At 33.2% G+C, this 27,337-nt stretch overlaps 1 protein-coding gene across 3 annotated transcripts; it reads left to right on the top strand.

Annotated features, from left to right (window-relative positions):
* The first annotated feature begins 250 nt into the window (after window positions 1-250).
* On the top strand, window positions 251-27,337 carry LOC120155155 (ABC transporter G family member 22-like). Of its 3 annotated transcripts, XM_039166739.1 has the most exons (12): window positions 251-254; window positions 7,808-7,818; window positions 22,318-22,712; window positions 23,959-24,029; window positions 24,629-24,864; window positions 24,930-25,085; window positions 25,159-25,342; window positions 25,440-25,748; window positions 25,942-26,229; window positions 26,317-26,601; window positions 26,683-26,790; window positions 26,870-27,337. In XM_039166739.1, the coding sequence occupies exons 3-12, from the start codon at window positions 22,325-22,327 to the stop codon at window positions 27,083-27,085; spliced, it is 2,241 nt and encodes a 746-aa protein (XP_039022670.1). In that variant the 5' UTR covers window positions 251-254; window positions 7,808-7,818; window positions 22,318-22,324; the 3' UTR covers window positions 27,086-27,337. The 3 variants fall into 3 exon arrangements, with proteins under 3 accessions (XP_039022670.1, XP_039022677.1, XP_039022684.1); XM_039166746.1 differs by lacking the exons at window positions 251-254; window positions 7,808-7,818 and adding an exon at window positions 24,208-24,267 and having other exon boundaries at window positions 22,642-22,712; XM_039166753.1 differs by lacking the exons at window positions 251-254; window positions 7,808-7,818; window positions 22,318-22,712; window positions 23,959-24,029 and adding an exon at window positions 24,208-24,272.

The raw sequence follows: 27,337 nt of genomic DNA, 5'->3' as shown, positions 1-27,337 counted from the left end.
TATAAAATTATATCATTTAATGAATTAAAAAACCAACACATAAAATCAATGGATACATGAGAGGTTAAAAAATTAATTATTACTATTACATACATGGATGGAGCGATGAGGGAGTCGAGGAGGATAATCGTCTTCCTGAAATTTTAAAATTATTTTAGATTTTATAAATATTTTTATTAAAAATATGTTTACGCCATTAGAATTTTATTTTTTAAATTTAAGTTCGCCATCTAAAATTTTATAAATTTAAGTTCGTTCACTAATATAAAATCTTACTTAAGTCCCTAATAAAATATAATAATACTTTTAGTTCTCCATGTTTGTACTCTACTAAACCCGTTTGATATTATTCCCCAGATGAGTTTCGTTATCGGAGAAACATCTTTTAGTATAAGATGAGTTTTGAACACATTCCTTGAACATAAAGGATATTTTATGGCTATGAGTGGTATCACTTGAGATAAATTTTCCCTTCAACTTTACACTTATTCTTTTCCAGCTAAATTTGAACATCAATTTATCATTAATTTTTTGAGTTAATTTTTATTATTAGACAATTTACAATCAGGTAGTATGATATTTTAGTGTTAACATGAAAATTAAAAATAAACTTTATTCATTTCTTGTTGATATGATATTTATTATTATTTTTATCTTATCATATTTTTCACTAATACTTGAGGTTATAGAAAATTGATATTCTTAGATGTCTTTTACGATCACTTAAATTTTGATGTACTCGTATTATCATTTTCTATCATTCTATCGATTTAGCATAAATTGTTTTAGAACTCATGAAATTAAGAATACATTATGAGTTTAGGATTTTTTTTTTCTAATTTGGGGATTTAATTGTTTATTCGAAAAATATGAATGATAAGAAATATTCTATCGAGAAGATATATAACATATTGGTATCATTAGATGGTAGTTATAGGATATTAATTTTTAATAATATAACTTTTAATGATTTTTTATTAATTTAAAGTGAATTTCGAGAAAATTTGATATAAGAAGAAGAAAAAAAAATGAAATGCAAACATTTTAGTATTGGACTTACTATGAAATAGGATGAATAACGAATATTGGGTGATATGACTGTAACAATTTCACTATGAGAAAATAGAAATTACAATTTCTCTCGATCCACCAAGGAGAAAACAATGATAATTCTCTCTTGATAAAAAGGAGAAAACAACTCTCAAGAAAACTCTATAAATTCTCTAGTATTGGGAGAAAGCTAGAATGATTTGGGATGATTTTGAAGCTAAATGAGCTAGGGTATTTATAGTTGAAGCTTAAGGACTAATCTTACAAAAACCCTAAATTACAATGACTAAATTATGATTTTACCATTATAAAAAATTCAACAATTACAGCCAATTGTTGACTCCACCATTCGGTAGAATTGTTTATTTGGTTTTCAACATTCGGTGGGAATCTTTTCCAACTTTCGGTGCAAGTTGGTTCACCGAAATTCAATTTTCAACAATCTCCCACTTGAAGATTTGATTGGAACAATCATATCTTCACACCATTCTTTCTACCTTGTACCTTCATGTTGCTTACGTCTCTGACAGGCCACAGGATGATCGACATCAGGTAAATTTATCAACATTGATTGCATTCGTCATGAAATCTGCTATGTTATCTTTGGTATGGATCTTTTGCATATCTACCGTCCCTTCTTCCACATTTTCTCGAATAAAATGGTACTGAACCGTATGTGCTTTGTCCTTGAATGAAATGTTGGATTCCTTGCTAGATGCTAGGCGCTTTGACTGTCATAAAACAGAGAGACATACTCTTGATTGTGCCCAAGCTCCTCCAATAGCATCTTCAACCAAATTGCTTCTTTACTGGCTTGTGTAGCTTCTACATATTCTTCCTCTGTTGTGGATGTAACCACAACAGACTGCAATTTTGAAACCCATCTTACAGCTCCACCAGCAACGTTGAACACATATCCTGTAGTAGATTTGCATTTATCCAAATCCACTGCATAGGCGGAATTTACATACCCATTAATTAGTAAGTTTGATCCTCTGTAACATAATGCAACATTTGAGGTCTCTTTGATGTATCTCAGGATCCTCTTTACTGTATCTCAATACTTTTTGCCTGGATTCGTCATGTACCAACTAATCACTCCCACTGCTTGTGCAATGTTTGGTCTTGTGCATATCATATCAAACATTAAACTTCCCATTGCCGATGCATACGACACTTGAGACATCTCCATCCTCTCTTTTTTACTGCTAGGACTCATACTGGAGGATAATTTGAAGTTAATAGGAAAATGGGTAGAAATTGGCTTACAATCTTGCACACTGAATCGTGATAATATCTTCTTTAAGTAATTCTTTTGTGAAAGCCAAATCTTCCTATTACTTCTATCTCGGTGAATTTGCATCCCTAGAATCTTGTTTGTTGATCCCAAGTCCTTCATTTCAAATTCCTTAGCCAATTGTCCCTTTAATTCTTCAATATGATATTTGTTGGGTCCTGCAACTAACATGTCATCCATGTACAACAGCAATATAACAAAATCGTTATCACCAAACCTCTTGAAATAAGCACAAGGGTATGTGTTAAGTCTGTTGTATCCAAGGCACATAATGAAGGAATCAAATCTCTTATACGAACACCTAAGCGCCTGCTTTAGACCGTACAGAGATTTGTTCAACCTGCAAACTAAGTTCTTCTTTTCGTCTTCTTCAAAACCTTCAACCTGGAGCATGTAAATCTCTTCTTCAAGATTTCCATGAAGAAAAGTTGTTTTAACATCTAGCTGCTCTAGATGTAAGTTCAATGTAGCATACATTGCCAAGACTACTCGAACTATTGTTAGTTGAACCACAGGAGAAAAGATTTCATTGAAATCAATACATTCTTTTTGAGCATATACTTTGACCACCAGTCTTGCACGATACCTCTCCACTTGATCGTTACCATTTCGCTTGATTTTGAAGACCTATTTGTTACCAATTGGCTTCCTTCCTTGTGGTAGTGACACAAGGTCCCGTGTATTATTTTTATGAAGGGCTTCAATTTCTTCTTGTATCGCCATCATCCATAGTGAAGCGTTTGAGTTTTTTATTGCCTCATGGTATGTTGATGGCTCACCGTCACATGTTAAAAGGTAGTATGCAATATTTCCTTTTATAACATAATCTGAGTGCCAATTGGGACGTCTTCTCACACGATCTGATTGGCGAGTTGTTGAAGCTTCAGAACTCTCTGGTTCTTGTTCATCATGTGCTGGTTCTACTTCAGAAGAATCTCCTTGTTCAAACTCCTTTTCCATATATATCTGTGTAGTCTCTGACTTTTCAGCGCTACCATATTCTTCTTTTCTTTGTAGCTTATCTTCTACAAAGATAACATCCCTTCTAATGATCACTTTGAGGGCAGTGGGATCCCACAAGCGATACCCCTTTACACCATCAGCATACCCCAAGAATTTGCATTTCCTGGATTTTGGATCTAGCTTTGAAATACATTAGGAGTTGCACATCACGTACACAATACTTCCAAATACATGGAGGTTTGAATAATCAGCTGGTTTACCAGTCCACATCTTCATTGGTGTCTTCAGCTCTATTGCAGTTGATGGAGCTCGATTCACCAAATAACAGGCGATATTGACTACTTCTGCCCATAATGATTTTTCTAGGCTTGCATCCCTCAACATTGCTCTTGTTCTTTCTAACAAGGTTCTGTTCATCCGCTCTGCCACTTCATTTTGTTGAGGAGTGTTCACCACTGTGAACTGTCTTTTGATGCATTCTTTCCTGCAAAAGTCATCAAATTCTTCGTTTGTGTGTTATCCTCCATTATATGTTCTGAAATACTTGATCTTATTTCTATAATCAAGTTCCACCCGCGCTTTGAAGTTTTTGAAAGTTGAAAACACATATGACTTCTTCTTAATAGGGTACAACCAACATCTCCTGAAGTAGTCATCAATAAATGAGACAAATTATTTTTCTCCACCTAGGGATGTAACTGGTGCTTGCCATACATCAGAGTGAACAATTCTATAACACTTTTGGCTCTAGAATTTGATGTGTTAAATTTCAACCGGTGCTGTTTACATGTTATGCAATGCTTACACAAAGTAAGTGATACATTTATTAAGCCTGGAAGTAGCTTTTGCTCCACAAGGACTTTTATTCCTTGTTCTGACATGTGTCTAAGTTTCTGATGCCATAGCATTGCAGAATCTGAACTACATGAGGCAACAGAGGCTTCTGCTTCTACCAAAGTCTCTCCCTTCAGTATGTACAAGTTTGCAGCTATCTTTTCACCTTTCAGCACCACAAGCGCTCCACAGAACACCTTCATGATTCCTTTCCATGTTTCAAATTTTCTTGCATTATTATCCAACAATCCGTAGGATAATAAATTTTTCTTCAGGCCTTTCACGTACCGCACATCTCAAACAGATTTAATTGTTCCATCGTACATCTTCAATTTGATGGTCCCCACGCCAACGATCTCTAAGGCATGATTATTGCAACTATACACAGATCCTCCTGAGACAAGTTCATAATGATGGAACCATTCTCTTCTTGAGGTCATGTGATATGTTGCTCTCGAATCAATGAGCTATATATCTGTAAATCTTTTTCTGCCTTCCACGGTGGTTGATGCTTCACAACATAGAGCATCTCCATCATCTGAAGTGTTTGCGGTATTGCCTTATGGATTGAAATTTTTATTTAGACTCTAACAATCCTTCTTCAAGTGACTATTCTTTCCACAATTGTAGCACTTTAAATTCTTTTTGCTTATCGCCTTCAATCTACCATGTTTGTGAGTGCTACTTTGGCCACGTTCTGTTGATATCCCTCTCATCGTTGTTAACGCTTCTGCTTGTTGCAGATTTACTTGTATGTCTTCCTTGTTCTTGCGCCGATTTTCTTCTTATAGAACAACAGTTGCAACGTCATCGAAGACTAGACTAGTGACATTACTATTTTTCAAGTTGATGATGAGTTGATCATACGAATCGGGTAGACTTTGAAGTAGAAGTTCAGCTCATTTTTGTTCTCCTATTGTACATCTTAAGGATGTGGCCTCGTACAATTTGGTGAGATGATCCCATATCTCCTTAGCTGTTTTCTTCTCCTCGATGCTTGACAATACTTCATCTGCTAATGCTAGATGAAAGTTTTCCATAACATTCATGTCTATTTCGATCCATTTGCTGTCATCTGTGAAATCTACCGGTCTTTCATTGATAGCTGCTAGACAACCGTCTTTCCTCAGGATAACCTTCATCTTCAATTTTCACAATGAGAAATTTCTCCTATTGAATTTTTCAATATCAAATTTCGTTGCCATAGCTTCTATTACGGATAGCTCCCACTATTTTACTATCGTGAATAGTTCTCTGGAACCTTCAAAGAATGAGTAATACCTTCTTACTTTCTTATGTTGGAGGATCCACCTTTTGGTGACAACCACAAAGACAATAAACAAATATTACACTCAAATTTGGCTCGGATACCAATTGTTGCGGAAGACGGCTATTGGATAGAGCAAAATCACAACTGATAATTTGAGAAAATAAAAATAAAGATAAAGAAGACACCAAATTTACGTGGAAAACCGCTAAATAATATAGGGTAAAAATTACGGGCAACAGTAGAAGAATTTCACTATGAGAAATAGGAATTATAACTTCTCTCGATCCACAAAGGAGAAAACAATGATAATTCTCTCTTGATAAAAAAGAGAAAACAACTCTCAATAAAACTCTCTAAATTCTCTAGTATTAGGAGAAAGCTAGAATGATTTGGGATGATTTTGAAGCTAAATGAGCTAGGGTATTTATAGTTGAAGCTTAAAGATTAATCTTATAAATACCCTAAAGTACAATGACTAAATTATTATTTTACCATTGTAAAAAATTCAACAATTACAACCAATTGTTGACTCCACCATTCGGCGGAATTGTTTATTTTGTTTTTAACATTCAGTGGAAATCTTTTTCAACTTTCGGTGCAAGCTGGTTCACCGAAATTCAATTTTCAACAAAGTTGCCCTTTTTTATATAGAAAATAAAGAAAGATAATAGTTATATCATCATGACATTAATAATTTAACAATATATTGAAAAAAAATAAATTCGAAAAATAATGAAAAACTCGAAATTTTTTATAATTTAAAGACCAAATCAAGATGCTATCAAAAGTTCAATGGCCACTGAATTAGTTTACCCTAACTTTTAAATTTAGAAATTCTGCCTGGATTCGTTTTTAAGCAAAAAAAAAAATTACAAAGGAAATCAAATGCCATTTTATTATATATTACTTGTGGCAAAATTACAAATAAAGCTTGTCAAGGGAATCAAATAATCTAAAATGTTGCTTTGACTGTAGTTAATGAGAAAATCATGCGTCAAAACTTATTTAATGAGCTAAGACTTTCGGTATTAAAAGGTGTGATAGTTCCGTTAATATATTGATAATTAGGAAAACGAGATTCAATAATATTAAACAAACTGATACGATTGGACACGTGGTTGGTGGTGGTGAACCAAACAATGACACCCAATAAAGGCAGACAGACATATGAAATGATCCCACCAAACTTGTCCTTTTGGGGTTTGGGGGGGGACCCTTTCTTGTTTTTGGTCGACAGCGGACGCCCCCCTTATCTTAGACACTCATCTTCCTTTTCGAAGAAAATAAAAAACATCCCATTCGCATTGACAGTTATACCCTTTTCTTATTAGTCGAAAAAACATCCCTCTCATTTTGTTTATGAGCTGGATCGAACCACATCGTTTTACGCTGTTTCGTTTTTGAATCTTCTCACACCATTATGATATGACTTAAAAGAAATGATTTTTAATTGTTAAAAGACACATAGACTATGACGTCAGAAAAAAATAAAAGATTTTTATTTCCCACGACCACCCATTAACTGTTCATCTTATTCACCTATTTGTCTTCATTCTCCATCACCCCATAATATTTATGTTTAATAAAACAGAGATTAATATTTAAAAAATAATTTTTACGGTTAAAATCCCTAACCTAAAAATTATTGTGAAAGGAAACTTGATCGGAGGAGAAGAAGAAGATTTTTCAACACTGAAGAACCAGCAGTTGAATGGTTTCAAGAGAGAGAAGAGGTTTTATTGAGGTGACGATGAAGTGCAGTTTATGGGTATGATAAATATGATTGCAAGAGAAAGAAGATGGTTTTTGAAGGATTTTTGAGAGAGAAAAATGATTTTTTTTAGATGTGTTCTTAGAAAAAGAATGATGGATTCATCACTCTCCGAGCAAACATCAACAAAGGCTGTACAACAATGAGCAATTTCATAATGTTTCAATATGATTTCCAGAAAACAAACATGGCAAGAACCAGAACATGCAAAAAGTTGTCTTAATATTTCTTGTTACCTAAAGGATGGCATACCTTTATGTTTTCATTAGTTTCCTTATGAGATGAAGTATAAATCACAACTTTAATCTCTTCATTTACTCTTTCAAATATACGTGGTGTTTTTACGTGCTTATTTGAGAAGGAATACAATGACTTTGGTTTGGGCTCTACCATAGCACCAATAGATTTCGAGATTGGGATACATCTAAATGCGATGTGAAATTCGGGATTTGATTCAATGGTTTGATGAGAGGAGGCGCTTGCAAACAACCATTGATGAATCAGTTTTCCTTCGCCACCTTCAGTGTGCCAAGGTTGCAGCAGAAATGATTATGGAGAATAAAGACAAATAGGTCAAGAAGATGAGCAGTTGAGGAGAGAGATGGGGAAATTGGTGAGGAAGAAAAAAAAAAGGTGAAACTAGGAAAAAAATATATAGGGTGAAAAATATGAGTGATGGAGAATGAAGATCTAAAATGGTGTAGTTTTGATTTAGATTTATTTTTTCAAGGAAATAAAACGATATCGTTTTTGTAGAGATTGTCATGTTATAATACCATTAGCAATTTAACGATTAAGTGATCAAAATATGAACAATTTAAAAGTTAAGTAAGTAAATTAATTTTTTTGAAAGTACACTAAGTAAAATACGAATCACATGAAAGTTCAGTTATCAAATTTTTTAATTTACCCACAATTTAATTATATTGATAATAATATAGATACAAAACTTCAATAATTTAATGAAAAGTTATCGAGAGTTATTCAATGTTTACCTCTTAATGTTCTTAATAATATTTTCTTATATGATATATATATTTAAAACATATAATATAATAAAAAGATAACTGCTTAATTCACCACTTATAATCACCTTAATTTAACAATGAGGGGTCAAGATCATCGGAGGAGTCGAGATCATCGGAAAAGCATAGTAGTTGCAATGTTTGTAGATAACGTTAACAAAATGATCTATCTTTTTACACATAGGAAGCTTTCCAAGGTTATGAGATTGTTTTGGACCTATATATTGCTTACCGGAATGCGAAGAGGTTGTCGAGCAAAACCACTTTTGCTTTTGTTAGATTCAGAAACTCATCGGAGGCTAACACAACAATTCCAAGAGGTGTGATACATGCACCAGAGTCCATAATGATAATACATGCTTCTTTGGACTAATGTTTCTACCTGAACCTATTAGAAGTACAAAGTCTCGAAGATTCAAAGCATATCTATTCGGTAAGCATAGTGTGAATGAATCATTAAACGATTCTAATGTTGCTCCCTTTAATGTTTCAGATTCGAGGTCGAATATTTTTGAAGAAAAGAAGGATGATACATGCATCACAAGGCTCACATCAAAAGAATAAATAATAACTCTTCCAAATGATCAACTCGTCCAAGCCTTGGAAAAAAAGACCAGGATAACATCACGTTTGATTCTTCAACAAGAGCAACATTCATTAATTTGCTACCACTTCCCTATCAAAGTGGTGGTAGAAAAATATATGGGTATTCCATTAACCGTGGAATTACTCATGTTCAGGGGAAATATGGTTTTGAAGGTTGCTTTTGTTTGTTGTTTATTTGCCTTTTTTTCTTATTATTATATGTACTATTTTCCTCCAACTAGTATTAGAGGGATTTTAACGAGACATATAATAATAAACCATGTATGTTTTATTTTTAAATACATACCTTTTTACCAAGGAAAGAAAGAAGAACGATTTTATGAAAAGAGGTCCAAGTCAGAAACATTGGAAGAGAACATGAATGCTTAAAGATTCAAGAATAATCAAGGATGTTCTCTTAGGAAGCCGTCACAATAGAACACTATAGCAAAATAGAATTGAGGGCCAAGAAGAATCAAGATGGTGTAGATCCGAATAGAAAGTAGTTGTCAATCTCGTGGATGATTCACTCGTAAAAAACTCAGTCATTTGAGGGTATGAACAGAATGTAGTGATTTGAATTGAGATGAGCCGCTAGATATAGCTCAAAATGTGCAACCCAACTCTAATGGATCTAATTATCTTGATATTCCTATTACAATGATCAGTAGCTTTATAAATAAGCTTTCTAATGGTTGGATTGAGTATATAGTGGGGCCTGCTAAAGCAAAAGGGGTAAGGAAAAACAAAAAATCAGAAATAAATACAAAATCAATGGTAAGAGGAGAAAAATAAACTAAGGCACATGAATCTTCTCCTTCTAGGAGTATCTCTTATTCTATCATCAAGGACCCACAAGTTCCAAACAATGACATTAGGTAACTGCAAACTGTAGAACTAATATTTTGATATAATAAATAAGGGTAAAATATTTTTGGACTAAATTGAATTTATTCATTTTTATCAAAATAATTCAAAGTCCAATCAAAACTTTAAAATGAGTATTTTGACTAAAAGTTTTGAAACTTCTACAATAGTTTCAAAACTTCCCAAGGCAATTTCCCAAAGAGATTCGATACATTTAAAAAGTTTTGAAACTATCTTAAGAGTTTCGCAACTTTCCCTAAAGTTTCGATACTTTGGCTCAAACAGTCATATTTTTCCAATGACTCTTTCGAAGAGTTTCGAAACTTTGTATGCAGAAAGTCTTCCAACAGCTCCAAACCTTCCCAAATGGCTAGAAACGACTAATAAATCATTCCAACATATAAAAACAAGTGGAGGACACTTGAAGAAGGTTGAACAACACCTATCCAAGCATTCGAACACAAGAGAAAAGCTTTTCGATCCTTATTTTCTTTCTCTTGTAAATATTGGTGTTTTGAGCTTAATTGTATATCCTTAGGTTTTGTTTTTGTGAGCTGAATCTTTTTAAACACCTACCTAGAGAGGTCTTGTTTACATATTTTTTATCCTTTGTTAAAGGGTTTTGATTATAGTTTAGCCAAGTGAAAAACTAGGGAATTGTAAAGGTTATCTCTTTGTCCTTGCATAAAAAAGAAGAAGAAGAACAAATTAGTGAATTTGTTGGAAAATCCTAAGTGAAGAGCTTAGGTGGTGGATGTAGACTTCATTGAGGGAGTTGAACCACTATAAATCATTGAGCAAATTTTCCTATCTTTATACTCCTTACTCCCTAAACTTCAAAAAGCCAATTCACCCCTTCTTGGTACATTTTTGGTTGATCGTTTTGAGCCTAACAATTGGTGTAACACCCCTAACCCGTATCCGACCCGAATATGAGTCTGAGGTGTCACAATAACTTTTCAGAATGTTTTCTTTACAAATTGGCTAAAATTTAAATTCACAATCCAAGAAAATGAATATTTTTCATTAATTAAAATCAGTTGGTTTTACAAAACATATCAGAGCATATTCAACTCAATTCTCTTAGTACATGCCAACTATATTTAATATAACAAAACACACATGATTCAAAACTCTTTTCTGATCTGAACTTCGTAAAGGAGAGACTGACATGTCTTGCTCCTCTAAGCTTCTCTTTTTGCTTCCAGAACCTACGTGTGAAACACTCACACGCTAAGTCGATGACTTAATGAGGCATAAATAAACTTAAATATAACATCCCATTACTAATTCCTACTATGCATACTTTATGTAATCATATTAAACTATAAGACACACTATGCACCCAAAACATAAATACATACATATACATATCATCTCATTATCCTTATTATTATTCTTATCATTATTAACATTATTATCATTCATATCTCTTAGTTATATGCTCTGTGCCTAACATTCTTAACCAAACAATATACGCATAATCATATAATTTATATAACACATTTTATATCACAAAAGCATATATATCACATATAGTATATTTGTTGTTATTTCTTTATTAGCCCATGTATACTTCTGAGAACTAAAAATATGTGAGTTCAAAGAGGTTGTGCACATATTCTGTCACCACAGCTCGTATAATTCCCACTTAGTGGCATATGAATTTGTCTCGAAGGACCGCATAGAAATGTTCTGAAGGACCACATATCACATGTATGTCCCGAAGGACCACTCTTTAAGGACCACATACATAATTCAATTGACCAAATAGGTGTACCGAAGTACCACATATATCTTCCAAAGATTACATATATGTCCCGAAGATCACATAGAACCCTCGACTCTTGGCATGCCAACTATACCTCTAGCTCTCATGACACATAACATAGACATTATCATTTATATCATTTCATATATTCATATCACATAGGCTCGTAGCTTCTTATCACATAGTTTCTTATCACATAACTCATATAACATTTTCGTATGATCTCATAGCTTATAATTTGTTCTCTTATGTTCACATATCACATGTTCATATCATTACTTATGTCCATATCATATAATTTATATAATCACATAGATCACTTATACCGGTTCATATGGCTTATCACACTAACATATATTCATACAGATCATGTAACATATGCAATAACATGTAACACATACACTCATATCAAACACATGCTTACATTCATGAATTTATGCATTCTACTATAGGAAATAGACTCGTCGCAAGTCCTATTTTCATTAAACATCATATACCACTAGTATGCACTCACCTGGCCTCACTAGTCAATATCGATTTCTTATCTTTTTCTTGATGATTATTACTTGATCGACTTGTCCAGATTTTGCTCTCGATTGTTATCTACACAATCATACAATCCAATAAATATCAGAATTCGAATTACTCACAAAGATTCTTACTATTGTAAGCTAATCAAAACAAAAATTTCTAAATTCCAATTCAAGTAGTATCGGTACTACAAGCACAATATTGATACCTCTATGCTTGTAGTATCGATACCCTTCTACGGTATCGATACATATTTTTGATTCTGTAATCCTTATTTCAAAATAGTACTGATACTTGCTTAATGGTATCGATGCCCCAGTATCGATACTACTCCTTTGGTATGGATACTCTTTGAACGATTTATAAATTTTTAGCCTATGGTATCGATACTGATTCATAAAGCATCGATACCCTCTCTCAAATTTTGATTCTTTTTCTCTTTGAAGTATTGGTACTAGATGAACATTACCGATCCCCCATGCCAAGAATTCATCTTTTTAAACCTGAAATTTACTCATATCTGCTTAAAACCTTTATTTCTTGCTCCCTTTCATACCCTTAAACTTAACTATATTTATTCAAATAATCTTATAACCATATAACCCATCATCATCTTTAATAACTCATCTTAATTCTTGAAACCAAGAATCTTACGAAATTTCTAACATGTTCGTAATTCACTTCTATTACTTCTAACTTCTTAATTAGACCCTTGACAAGTCAAATTCAACTTAAAAATCCATTTACTCATTCATTTTCAATAATTCACTTAAAAACTCTATTTACTTAATCTCTCATAACTCATTCACCTTTGAGTTTTTACTTATCTTTAAGCTTCCTTAAACTTTCTTAATACCCAAAGAATCAAAACCCATCATAAAATTAAGGAATAATCAACTTGTAAGAGACTCATCTTTGAAATGAGCTCACGGTAAAGATGAGGAAGAAGAAGCAAAGTTTCCAAACTTCTCTTTTCTTTTCTCTCATGCCATGTGGTTTTCCCTTATAAAGGAAAAAAATATTTCTTATCAAATGACCATTGTACCCTTTCTACTTTTAAACTTTACTATTAACTCCAACACCAAAATCCTCCAATTAAGTCCTTGAACTTTTAATCTTTTATGAATTTGATCACTAAATTTCAAAAAAAATCATTTTGGTCACTAACTTAACTTTTGGGATGTTACAATTGGTATCAGAGCAGGTCAATAATTGAAGGTCTAACAACCTTGTGAAGATCCTTGTAGGCTCTTATCAATTTCTTAAAGCAATCGAGAATATGACTTTTTCCTCCGACGCTTACTACATCAAAGATTTTCAACCGGTTAACAAGCCACCCTATTTTAATAGAGAAAATTATGCTTATTGGAAGAATATGATGATGCTCTCATTTAAGCTACCAATCTAGATGCTTGGAGCTCTATCTCGACGGGTCACTCTACTCCAACTAGAGGTATGGCGGAATGGAGTGAAAGAGAGAAGAAAGAGTTCCAACTCAATGGTAAGGCCATGCACATTTTGTTTTGTGCATTAGACCCTGATGAATATAGAAGAGTCTTCTCTTGTTCAAATGCCAAAGAGATTTGAGACAAGCTCCAATTCACTCATGAAGGAACCAATGCAGTGAAGAAAATGAAAATCGGTCTTCTCAATCATAGCTACGAGAATTTCAAGATGAAACCAGATTAAGAGATCAAAGATGTGACAGATAAATTTTTCGTGATTGTCAACGGTATCAAGAGATATGGAGATATCATCCCTAACGAGAAGCTTGTTATGAAGATGATATTTTCTCTTCTAAAATCTTGGCAATTGAAGACGACAATGATCATTGAAACGAAGAACTTAAAAATTCTATCACTTGATGAACTTATTGGCTCCCTTCTCACTCATAAGATGATGTAAAAGGAGGAAAAACAAGAAGAAGAAAATAAACAAGAAAAGATAGAAAAAAGTGTTTCCTTGAAATCCTCTACTCAAGATGAAAGCACCTCAAGTGAAGAAGAGGATGAAGAAGAAGAAATAACCAAGTTCTTCAAGAAATTCCAACGATTAATGACATCCAAAGAATACAAGAATGAATCGAGCAAGAAGAAATGTCCCCCAATATGATTTGAGTGCCAAAGGATGGGACATGTCAAGTATGAATATTCTCTCCTAAAGAAGAAGGGATCAAGCAAAAATAAGACATTTATGGCGGCTTGGAGTGATGAAGAAGACTCCGATGATGAAGTAGCCAACCTATGTCTCATGGCCATTTAAGAAGAGCCCAAGGTATCTTCTAACTCTAATGAATTCGATTCATATTCTTTTGACGAGTTACAAGATGCATATAATGATTATGTTTGGAGTTTGAGACCATGAAATCCAAATATAAGAAAATGATTTCAAAATTTAAAATTGAAAATGATTTTCGTTTGAAAGCATAAATGAACTTTGAAAATCAAAATGAAATTTTGATAAATGATTTAGAGCTTTCAAAAAATGAAAATTGAATATTTTGAAAAAGAAAGTTTTGATTTAAAAGTCAAGCTTGAATGCTTAACAAAAGAAAAATAAATCATTTTAAATAATTCATCTAGTTTCATAATGACAAAATGCTCACATTGTCATTATCATGGTCATATGGAACATACTTGTCCTTTAAAGAAAGAAAAATGTTTTAAAATTAAACAAGTATGGGTTCCAAAAGAACAAGGGGAATTGAAACTAATGTTCAAGGATCCAAAGCAATTTGGATACCAAAATCCACATAAATTTCTCTTGTAGGTGTGTGGGACCAGTGACGATGAAAGTAAATACATTCAAATGATCTAGCCACACTTGAAAAGGAATGTATAACCTCTAAGCTTAATGTTTTTATTTTGATTTTGTGTTGATTTTCTATCTCATGTATGTTAAAAAGTGTTGTGATAATTTTTTTTTAAATTTTAATGATTTTTCATAAATGTTTATTCATCATAATGAATTTTGGTCAAAATTGGTTTTAATGCGTTGTTTTTACAGATTTTAATTTTTGACCTTAATTTAAATGTTTATGCATGTGATTTATTACAAATGATATCTCTCTAACAATTGATATCAATTTTTTAAATGCATAACATTTTTTGACAGCTTTATGCACATGCACTTAAATACAACAATTGACATTGCATAATGTACATTAGACTTGTATATATTGAATTTCATGTGCTACTAACATGTTTGTTCATCTTTGTTGAAATTCAATGTCTTTTAAGTATCAAGCTTTTAAAGTTAAATTTTTGTTTGGGATGCATTTGTTGAGGGGGAACTTTTGATTTTTCAAATGATTTTAATTCTAAGATTCTCTACTTACTCTCTATTGTTATTTTTGAACCTAAAGTTTGACTTCTTTTATATAACAAAGGGGGAGAAGTATAGTTTTGAAAAATTCAATTTTAAGAATGAAAAAGGGGGAGCTTTAATATTTTCTAAAAATGTTTCTCATTTTCATTAAATGTGTTGATAAGGGGAAATTTTGCCAAAAACTTTTTTCCAAAGGTTTTGTTATATCAAAAAGGGGGAGATTGTAGAACTAATATTTTGATATAACAAATAAGGGCAAAATGTTTTTGAACTAAATTGAATTTATTCAAAGTTTTCATCAAAATAATTCAAAGTCCAATCAAAACCTTAAAATGGGTATTTTGACCAGAAGTTTCGAAACTTCTACAAGAGTTTCAAAACTTTCCAATACAGTTTCCCAAAAAGTTTTGTCACTTTTCAAGAGTTCTAAAACTATCTCAAGAGTTTAGAAACTTTTCCTAAAGTTTCAATACTTTGGCTCCAACGGTCATATTTTTCCAACGGCTCTTTCGAAGAGTTTCGAAACTTTCCCAGAGTTTCAAAACTTTGTGTGCATAAAGTCTTCCAATGGCTCCAAACCTTCCCAAACTGCTAGAAACGACTAGTAACTCATTTCAACATATAAAAACAAGTTGAGGACACTTGAAGAAGGTTGAACAACACCTATACAAGCATTCTAACACAAGAGAAAAACTTTTCAATCCTTATTTTCTTTCTTTTGTAAATATTTGTGTTTTGAGCTTAATTGTATATCCTTAGGTTTTGTTTTTATAAGCTAAATCTTTGTAAACACCTACCTAGAGAGGTCTTCCTATTTACACATTTCTTATCCTTTGTTAAAGGGTTTTGGTTCTATTTTAGCCAAGTGAAAAACTAGGGAGTTGTAAATGTTATCTTTTTGTTATTGAAAAAAAGAACAAATTAGTGGATTTGTTGGAAAATCCTAAGTGAAGAGCTTAGTGGTAGATGTAGACTTCATTGAGGGAGTTGAACCAATATAAATCATTATGCAAATTTTCCTATCTTTATACTCCGCACTCTCTAAAGTAGGTTTCAAATAGAGGAACGCAACCGCAATATCTACCGCTATTTCGCGGTAGTACCGTTGTCCGAAACCGAGATTCGGGAAAATTACGGTGGATAACGAAATCACGAAAATAACGGTCTTTCGCGACCGCAATTTAGTGTTTAACGGTAAATAACGTCGATAATGGGACGCTATTCCCGTTATTCACAAGTTTTTGCATAAAAGGAACCCACTGCCTTAGCTTACTCTCATCATCAAAATAGAGCAAACATTAAAGAGAGAGAGAGAAAAGTAAGCAACGCTAGAGAAAATGAGTAAGCGTTGTACCTGGTTGAGAGCTGGTCGATAAACAAATAGGTCTTCGTTTTTATGCTCATATTTGCTCATTCATCTTCTTCTTCACTTGCTGAAGATGGTATGTACTGTCACTTTCCTCTATTTGTTTGAAGCTCTAATTTGCATTGTTTATGGATTATGCTTTCTGAGTTTCTTGTTTTTGTTTGAGATTTGTTAATTCCTTTAACTACAGTAGCTTGATGAATGGGGGTTCAGTTGATTTTAGCTAATATATTGAGGGGAGTTGAGAGATTTAAGAGACAGAGAGAGCTCTGCCGTGAGAGGGGTAGGGAGTTGAGAGTTGATTTGCGTGGGAGTGGGCTTGGGTAGAGGGAATTAATTTTAATTTTAAATCATTAAATTATAATTTGAGAGTATTGTGAGTTATGAGTTGTCTTCCATTTCAAATTAGAGATGATTTTTTTTAAATAATTTTTAAAATTATTTGAAGAGATAAGTTTTTTATTTTTTAAAATAATTTTTAAAATATAATTTAAAGGATTTATTAATTTGACATCCCTCTCACCTTTTAGAATTTATAATTTAATCCTTAGTTTAAAATGTAAACTTTTATTTTTATTTTATTTAGTCCTAATTTTTATTTAGTTAAACTATATTATATATATATATATGTCATTTTCAATTAGAAAACATTCTAAAAATCATTAAAAATGATTCCTTATAAGTATAATTATTTTTATTATGTTTTACGATAAGTTGTGTAAAATTTAAAAAAATTCACGACCGCGACACCCGCAGTGATCGCGATGACATCCGTTATGTCCGCAACTGCGATAAACGTGACGTGACCGAAAACGTGACCGCAAATGCTATTGAAATCCATGCTCTAAACTTCAAAGAACCAATTCACCCCTTCTTGGCACATTTTCGGTTGATCGATCGAGCTTCATCGAGCTTAACACATACAATCGAAGCAAGGGCCACTTTTACTATTGGGGAGACTCTTGATGTGGAGTTTCTGGCAACCAAGCGGGAAGCTATAGGAAGACTTGAGGAATTTGAGTTCGCTGAAGGGCGCTATTAGTGATGTAAGTAGTGTTTCATTGTTGTGTACTACTTTATTTTCTCAATGAATTTAGTTGTATTATCCTTGAATGTTCGTGAGTTGGGGAAAAGTGAGAAAGTTCGTGCAATTAGTCGCACAATTGGTTTAAGTAAAGTGCGAGTTGTATACCTTCAAGAAACAAAGTTGATGAATGTTAATCAATGGTTAACCGGAAGGCTGTTGGGTCGGTATTTAGGCAAATTAGTTTACTCTCCAGCAAGTGGATCGGCGAAAGGATTAATAACGATTTATGATTCCAAATTAGTTTACCCTTCATGTTAATTGACACATTGGATTGATAAATAGTAGAGAAAATATTTCTTTAAGCTCTTAAAATAATTAATCGAGGAGTTGGTTGTTCCAGTCATAATAGGAGGAGATTTTAACACTGTAAAGATAGAATCAGAAAGAATAGGCAAAAATTTCCACTGAAGCTTAATGAGGGTCTTTACAGATTTCATTTCGGATGAGGTGTTTTTTGATCTGTTGTCTAATGGGTAGTCATTTAAGTGGTTCAGGGGTAGTGCATCAATAACTACAAGCAGAAGGACATATTTCTCGTTTCAATAGAAGTGTCACATGTCAAATTTTGGGGACTAATTTAGAGTGTTTTTAAAACCTCATTACCAATTTGAAAACTCCCTAGAGTGAGGGTTTATAGCATAGTTTACACAAAAAGTTAGGGTTAAGAAACCATATCCCTTTCTTTTGCAGTTACTTTCTTTTTCATTTGAAAAAAACATCACTCTCTTTCTCTCACACGTTCTCTCTCTCTCTCTCTCTTTACCTCGATTTTTCATCAATTCTTTATTTCTGAAGTCACTGTGACTCTCATCTTTGGCATCATTGTGTACGTCTCATCGATCCTGTCCGTTCGGTGTCTTTGATTCGTCGTTTGGTGTCGCCCTTTGTAATCAGGAGAGGGTCTAATATTCAGATTTTGTTAAAATCCCATCTTCGTCAATCTTTCAAGAAACCTTACAAACGTAAGTGACTTCCCGTATATTTTTTGAATTTTTTGGCCACAATAAGGTATTTCACGCGCCCTCATACGCTGTCGTGCGTGTGTGAGATTGTTTTAGGCGGCTGGATTGGTTGACTTTAGATCGGTGTAACTGGAAAAGTTTGATCCATTTGACTGGTATGATTAAACTGATTTTGACTCGAACTAAGCCCCTGACCCGAACCCTCTATTGATTGTTGAATTTGATCGTTGATTTTTTTTGTTATTTTTTCTGTTGACCCTTACCTTTATGTTTTTCGAAGTCCTAAATATGATTATGCAGTCTGTTTTGTCAAATTCTAACACAAAAGCCCTATTTTATGTCATATATTGCTTAAAATCTTAATTATTTTAATTGAATTATGAGATTTTGTAATATTTTTTGGGTATTATTTTCTAAAAGTGATCATGTATCTTTGTATCGCTCTTAGATAGATCTTGACCACTCTCGCTTGACTTAGTTCAATTCCACGCGTTCATCTTGATATACACGTAAGTGTTATTTTGTGACTTAATAGTCTATTTATGTTGAGATAAATAATTTTCGTACTTATACAGTAGTGTGTTATTATTAGGTTCTCAAGATGTAGGACTTAGTACTACTGATCGTGGAAAACATATAGATTAGTTGGCACCAATTAGTTACTACAGCTGTGTTCCATTGTCCATTTTAATACATTTAATATTTTATGCTATTATGATGCATTTTTGCTATTTGTACACATGTTTAATCTAATTATATTTATTTGTAATATATTTGAATTTTGATTAATGTTGTATCACTATTAGTTTAAATATTGATCCATTTATGTCACCTGGATAAGATTATATGATTGTTTTGATTATGTATGAGTTATATCCCCATCTTGATTCTGCATGAGATTATATTCCCTTCCTGATTTTACATGAGATTATATCTCTGTCCTGTTTTTGCATAGGATTATATATATGTCTTGTATCTGCATGAGATTATATCATCGTCTTGATTATGCATGAGATTATATTCTCGTCCTTTTTTTGCATGATATTATATCTCTGTCCTGATTCTGCTTCAGATCCTCTTCTGAGGGCATTATCCCCTCCCTATTTTTTTTCACGATAGAAGGTAACATTGTGTGAAATTTCTATTATACTATTCCTAAAATGAATTATTAATTTACTGTTGTATTTGTTTTGATTTACACATTATATTATGTCTGAAGTATTTAATATGTGTTAACAATATCTATTACAACTAGAGGACACTAAGTTTATTAACTCACTCTTTTAGCCTGTGTTTGTTTTCACTGTTCCACCTCTTCAAACCTCTTATGTCTGTGCCGCTTAGACCACGCGCAGACATTAGGCTTCGCAGACCGTTTGTTTTTTAGAAGACAGAAACTATTCTAACGTCTGCGCGAGCTCTTCTTGGTGCAGACATGATTTTATGTCTTCAAAGGTCTTCAAACCTCTTCAAGAACAATTATAAAATATGGTTTTTTATTAAAATAATTTTTAAATAATTTAATAAGGTTATTTATTTTAAAATAATTTATTATAAAATAATTTATTTTAAAATAATTTATTTTAAAATAATTTATTATAAAATAATTTATTTTAAAATAATTTATTATAAAATATAGATTGATTTATTTTAAAATAATTTATTAGTATGAATTGATTTATTTTAAAATATGGATTGATTTATTTTAAATAATTTATTAGTATAGATTGATTTATTTTAAAATGTGAATTGATTTATTATTTTAGTTGTATGGATTGATTTATTTTAAATAATTTATTATTATGGATTGATTTATTTTAAAATATGGATTGATTTATTTTAAATAATTTATTAGTATGGATTGATTTATTATTGTAGTTGTATGGATTGATTTATTTTAAATAATTTATTAGTATAGATTGATTTATTTTAAAATATAGATTGATTTATTTTAAATAATTTATTAGTATGAATTGATTTATTTTAAAATATCGATTGATTTATTATTGTAGTTGTATGGATTGATTTATTTTAAATAATTTATTATTGTAGTTGTATGTATTATTTAAATTTCAGTATTATAAAACTAAAATTATTTAAATCTCAGTATTGCAAAACTCTTTAAAGTTTAAAAAATCAGTTTATTTATATTTCAATTCATTTTAGCAGTCTGCAGACGTTAAAAAACAAATAGTTTTCTTCTTGCAGACTGCAAATTTTTGGTCCACCTCTTCTGCTGCAGATGCCTGCAGATGTGGTCCTCAGACTGCAGATATTTTACCTCTTCAAAAACAAACACCACCTTAATTTTTATCTTTTCATATCCCTTTGACTTTTAGGATTTTGACTGGTACTTGAAGGATAGTCTTATAACACGTTTTCTTTTTAGACATCATATGGACGATTTTGAACTTTATTTTATTTCTTTTTCCGTCAACTTTATATATAAAACTTTGTGATATTATATTTTTACTATATTTGAACTTTTCAATTTGTTTATGACATGAAATATGATCAACTACAAATTATTAACCATCGCATTGATAATAAATGACAAAATATGGTCATTGATGAAAGAAATAAACCATAATAAGAATATCACAATTACAAAAAATAATTATAGGTTTCAAGGTGTTATCGCCATCATATATTCAGACATTAGATTCAGTTTGCAAGAACTATAAGAACCAAAATCCCAAAGAAAATAAAAACATCTGGTAAATATACAAAGCTCCAAAATGATTGCCCTATGGAAAGGTAATCTAGAACTACACCATAGCCTCACGTTCCACGCATGCAAGCCATCCGATCAACACAAACAAATCACTTGGTCGTTTTTGTCTACATTAAGACATCAAGATTTCATTTGGATTTCGATACGATTGTCTTAAATGTTCGTAAACTAATGTATTTCGACATCTTTGTAATGTTATATACGTTGGGATATTTTTTAAGGACAACCAAAATCATAACCATGAAACTCTCCCAAGTCCGTACACGTGTACGACAGTGATGGTGGTACACGTTGAGTGTGATGGTGTCACCGACTCACTGTTGTGGTATTACGTGGATGTGTATTTGTAAATTTCCAAGACTTCAAAGGGCGTTTGGGTAACTCAAATCTCCCCATTCTTTAATTGCACCTTATATATATGCATACATATTAGTGGTGCTGAGGATTGTTACAGTTGGAGCACTTTGAACAACCACACAAAGGAAAACAACTCATTTAATTCCCTTTTCTTCTTCTTCGTCGACGATTTCCATTTTGGATAAAAAAAAAAACAAGGTATGCGTATGATCTTAACATGATCGATTACTTGAATTTCAAAAATGAAAAACAAAGTATCATTTTTGTTTTCGACTCAAGATCATATTTTTCATTGAAAACCATGGACTCTTTTTTCTTATCAACCAAACAAGACTTCGTTTTTCTTGCCTCTTTATGATGAACATTACAAATTTAGTCACTTTGTTCTTTGCAATATATTTCACCTAAATTAAAGCTTTGGGGGTCGGATATAATATTTCTTTCAATGATATAAATATGTTGTAACAATCTTATTTTAATTTTTGAAGAAATTGAAGTTCGGGTTTTGTGTCCTATGCAGTTGTTCAATGGAGAAACCGACTACTTCAACCAGTTTGGCACGAACCAAATCGGACCAACTGGTGGAGACTCTGGCAGCGGCTTTCAAGTCACCGCGGCAAAACGAACATCAGTCACCGGGAACCTCAGAAAGTGGTGGAACTCCGTCGAGGAAGCCGAGCAAACGGTTGGTGCTCGGTGCATCACCGAAGTGGAGCAGCGGCGGCAGCGAGAACAACACTTACATTAGGAAGTCGAGGAGTGCTCAGATGAAGCTGGAGTTGGAAGAACTGAGCAGCGGGGCGGCTCTCAGCCGCGCCTCTAGCGCTAGTTTGGGGTTGTCTTTTTCGTTCACCGGCTTCACTGTGCCGGCGGATGAGATCGCCGATTCCAAACCCTTAAGCGACGATAATATACGTAAGTTTTTTTTTTCTTATACGAGTTTTCTCATGCACAAACTACTGCTTTGAACCTTAATGTGCGACTTTGGAATTCTTTACTATTAATTTCGGAAAAGAATAGAATAATAAGAATTTAATAATTAACAAATAAATGTTATATTTTTAGCACATACAAATATATGTTGATGATTTATCTCACACACACATATAGTACTATGTTAATATTTGTGCCTTATTTGCATGCTTTTTATTTTTATTATTTAAAATCAACAGGGGTCTAATTTTTTTCTATTAAAGAAAAAAATATGATGATTTGAATCAAATGCAAGTAATTTCAGTATTAAATTTTACTTAGAACTGTATTCTTATTGAAAGCTATAACTACATTTTTATAGACTTTAAAAATAAGAGTTATAATGATTTTTGAAATGACACATAATGTTAAAAAAATTCAAATGGGCAGTGCCTTTTTCAGCCATAAAGGTAATATAGAGAGCAATGACACATAATGGTAAAAAAACTAGGCCACTGCATTGGTCACCAACTTTTTTCTTGAGCCACTTGAATTTTGAAATTAATAGTAATAAATTAAAATAGAGAGTAAATCTTGAATTTCAACGTATTAAAGGGACTGAAATATCCATAAAAAGGATTAAAATATAATGGAACTTAAAACAAAGTGTTTGAGGCTTAATTAACTGTAGCACGTACACTCAGCATGAAGGCTTCACATCAAACTCCTCATAGATGGTTATAAGCATGTTGGGGTGCAATCACATCCCCGAAAATTTTAAATCTTTATATAGTTTAGATATTTTGTAGACATCTTTAAAATTTTATAATTTCACGTTCACTAAATTTATAATATTTTTTTTTTCAAATTTTCGCCCTAATATAAAATAATACATCTATTCTTGTTCCTCCTCAATAGAAGATATTCATAATACTTCAATTATTTTTATTGAAGTCAATTAGTGGACCCCAAAACGTAGAAAGAGTGAATGCAGATAACGGAACGTTAACATTATGATGGAACAATAGGACCCCATGTCGTTGAAATCTCTTCTGCTTCTCTGATATAGCCATCTTTATTTCTCAATCCCACACCTAAATGGGACTGAGGCCATGCCAAATTAATTGATACTATAAACATTTTAAGGTTCCATTCAAGTATCATAAATGTATAGACATGTGCCTTGACTTATGGCCTAAAATATGTTATAGATATTGTTAGAAGAAACTAGTAAAATCTTCATTTGCAGCTGAAGATGTTGAAGCTGGAACCTCTAAGATGAAATTTCAGACAGAACCTACTTTGCCAATTTATCTCAAGGTAAACAGACCAATCAACAGCATGCTTTGTTTTTTTCTTCTCCCCATTGTCATCATTAAGTTTAATCAGCAACAACAATCTTCAGGTCTTGCAAAAAATTAAAAAAGAAAAAAAGAAACACATATGTGCTTGTTAATGGTCTGTGGATTGATTTTGAGTGCCATATGTATTTGGACAGGCAAGAGATGGAGAATTGTGTAAAGATCAACGCCAATCCCCATAGAACATGGCTAACATTGTCAGGTTGTCTTGTACGGAGTAGTCTCATCTTACATGGACATTTTTGTACAAGACTCTTCCCTTCTTTCCAACAAATGAAACCTGCAATATATATATATATATATATATATATATATATTATAAAGGGCATGGATTTAGTTTAGATAGTCATCTTTAGTTTAGAAAGTAGCATAAAACAACCCTCTGAAGCACAATTTCATTGAGGAAGGAAGGGTATGGAATATCTGATATACATACTGTTTTTGTTTTTTGAAGTTTTAGTTTTGATTTCTTTTGATGGGGGAAATATTGTTATTACACTGAGACTAATGTTGTGTTTTTGAATGTAATATGCTCAATTTCATGTCTTGGAACTGCAGTTCACAGATGTGAGCTACAAGGTGATTATCAAAGGAATAACAAGTTGTGAAGAGAGGGATATCTTGAATGGGTTCTCTGGCGCTGTAAATCCCGGGGAAGTTTTGGCTCTTATGGGACCTTCAGGTAGTGGGAAGACCACACTTCTTAATATTCTCGCAGGCCGGTTAACTCAGTCCACTGTTGGTGGTTCCGTTACATATAATGATCAGCCTTATTCCAAGTTTCTTAAAAGCAGGTAACAATCTCAAACTTAATTCATCATGCAACATTGGATGAATCACAATTAATCATGTATGGCAGGATAGGATTTGTGACTCAGGACGATGTCTTGTTTCCGCACCTTACGGTGAAAGAAACGTTGACGTATGCAGCCCGCCTGCGACTGCCGAAAGTACTAACGAAACAGCAGAAGGAAAAACGAGCCGTCGATGTGATTCACAAGTTAGGCTTGGAAAGGTAAACTCTCTGGTATTGAATCTCAGACTATGTGGTAAACAACATAGCTTGGTCTTGAAACAATGATATGCAGATGTCAAGACACAATGATTGGTGGATCGTTCGTTCGAGGCGTGTCCGGTGGGGAAAGGAAAAGAGTTTGTATTGGAAATGAAATCATAATCAACCCTTCTCTTCTCTTTCTCGATGAACCAACCTCTGGCTTGGATTCAACAACTGCTTTAAGAACAATTCAAACATTACAAGACATAGCTGAGGTATGATGCAATACTGTTATTTCAAAAACATTTTCAGAATATGTGAAACAAAAACATGGTTTTACTCAGTTTTTAGAATCTTCACATGTAATGGCAGGTAGGGAAGACAGTGATAACAACAATCCACCAGCCATCAAGTAGACTGTTTCACAAATTTGACAAGTTGATTCTTCTTGGGAAAGGCAGTTTACTCTACTTTGGGAAAGCTTCAGAAGCAATGGTTTATTTCTCATCCATTGGCTGTTCCCCTCTAATTGCAATGAACCCTGCAGAGTTTCTTCTTGACCTTGCAAATGGGAACATAACTGATATTTCTGTGCCATTAGAGCTCGAAGACAAAGTTCAAATGGGGAATTCGGAAGCTGAAACAGGAAACGGAAAGCCTCCACCATCAGTTGTTCATGAGGTAAACTTCAATTCAACTCTAAAATTTTCTACATAGATCCTTTCGTTCTTTCTTTTTCAGTACAAGAGGAGCTCTATGACTATAAAATCTGAGGGAAGCTCAGGTAATATGGACTGCATTTTGGGGTGTGTTAATGTTCTACACTTAGTTGATTGTAGCAATATCCTAATGACATGCTTTCACTTGAAAACAGTATCTTGTGGAGGCCTATGAGTCGAGACTTGCAGATAGTGAGAAGAGGAAACTTATGGCTCCTCTTCCATTAGACGAAGAGCTGAAGTCGAAAGTGTCTTCTTCGAAGAGGCAATGGGGTGCAAGCTGGTGGCAACAGTATTGCATCTTATTCTGTAGAGGGATCAAAGAACGAAGGCATGATTATTTCAGCTGGTTGAGGATCACACAAGTTCTTTCAACAGCAATCATCTTGGGATTACTATGGTGGGAATCGGATAGTAAAACCGCAAGAGGCCGTCAAGATCAGGTAAAATTCCATCTGTTTTTCTCTTGACAGCATTAGAGATTAAGACAAATATCAACTTGTCATAAATGGAACCTTGGGACAATGCAGGCAGGGCTACTGTTCTTCATAGCTGTCTTCTGGGGCTTCTTTCCTGTTTTCACAGCAATCTTCACATTCCCTCAAGAAAGAGCCATGCTTGGTAAAGAAAGAGCAGCCGACATGTACCGATTGAGCGCATATTTTCTAGCTAGGACTACAAGTGACCTTCCACTTGATCTGATATTACCGGTACTTTTCCTTCTGGTAGTCTACTTCATGGCAGGCTTGAGACTGAGTGCTAGTCCCTTCTTCCTCACTACGCTAACGGTTTTCCTCTGCATTGTTGCTGCCCAGGTATGCTACTTGTTACATGGAGAAACCATAAAATTGAACAATTGTTTGAACTCCAAGGTATCACATTTTCTACTTTTTCAGGGTCTTGGACTAGCCATTGGAGCCACACTCATGAACTTAAAGAGAGCTACCACTTTGGCATCAGTAACTGTGATGACCTTCATGCTGGCTGGTGGTTATTTTGTTAAGGTAAGCAACCAAATCTTTGCTAGAAATTTTGACTAACCGCACGGAATTCTCATACCATCATCATTATTGGATGTTGCAGAAAGTACCAGTGTTCATATCTTGGATCCGATATATGTCATTCAACTATCACACATACAAGCTTCTTCTAAAGGTACAATACCAAGGCATCCTGCCTGCAGTAAACGGCATAAAAACAGACAGTGGGTTGAACGAAGTTTGTGCCCTGGTTGCAATGATTTTCGGCTACCGTATCTTGGCATACCTCTCATTGAGAAGAATGAAGCTTCATTGTTGAAATGCTTGGGGTTGCCATTATTTCAAGGATGATCTTGAAAAGCTTGGACTCAAGTGTTGCAGAACTGATGTTACCGAGAATCAGAAGTATGCAAATATAGGATGCATCTCCATATATTTTCTGGGTGTTTTTTTTACCTTGAAGAATTTGTGAATGATCTCCTATATTGTTAATTTAACCATGTACGTGGAATTTCTTGTATGCAGTGGTGAATCCTTTGCATATGTTGTTGAATTTTATGCTAAAAGGCTT

The sequence above is a fragment of the Hibiscus syriacus genome, unplaced genomic scaffold, assembly GCF_006381635.1.
Source record: "Hibiscus syriacus cultivar Baekdansim isolate YM2019G1 unplaced genomic scaffold, ASM638163v2 tig00002840_pilon, whole genome shotgun sequence".
NCBI lineage: Eukaryota > Viridiplantae > Streptophyta > Magnoliopsida > Malvales > Malvaceae > Hibiscus > Hibiscus syriacus.
This window is presented reverse-complemented; position numbering and strand designations above follow the sequence as displayed.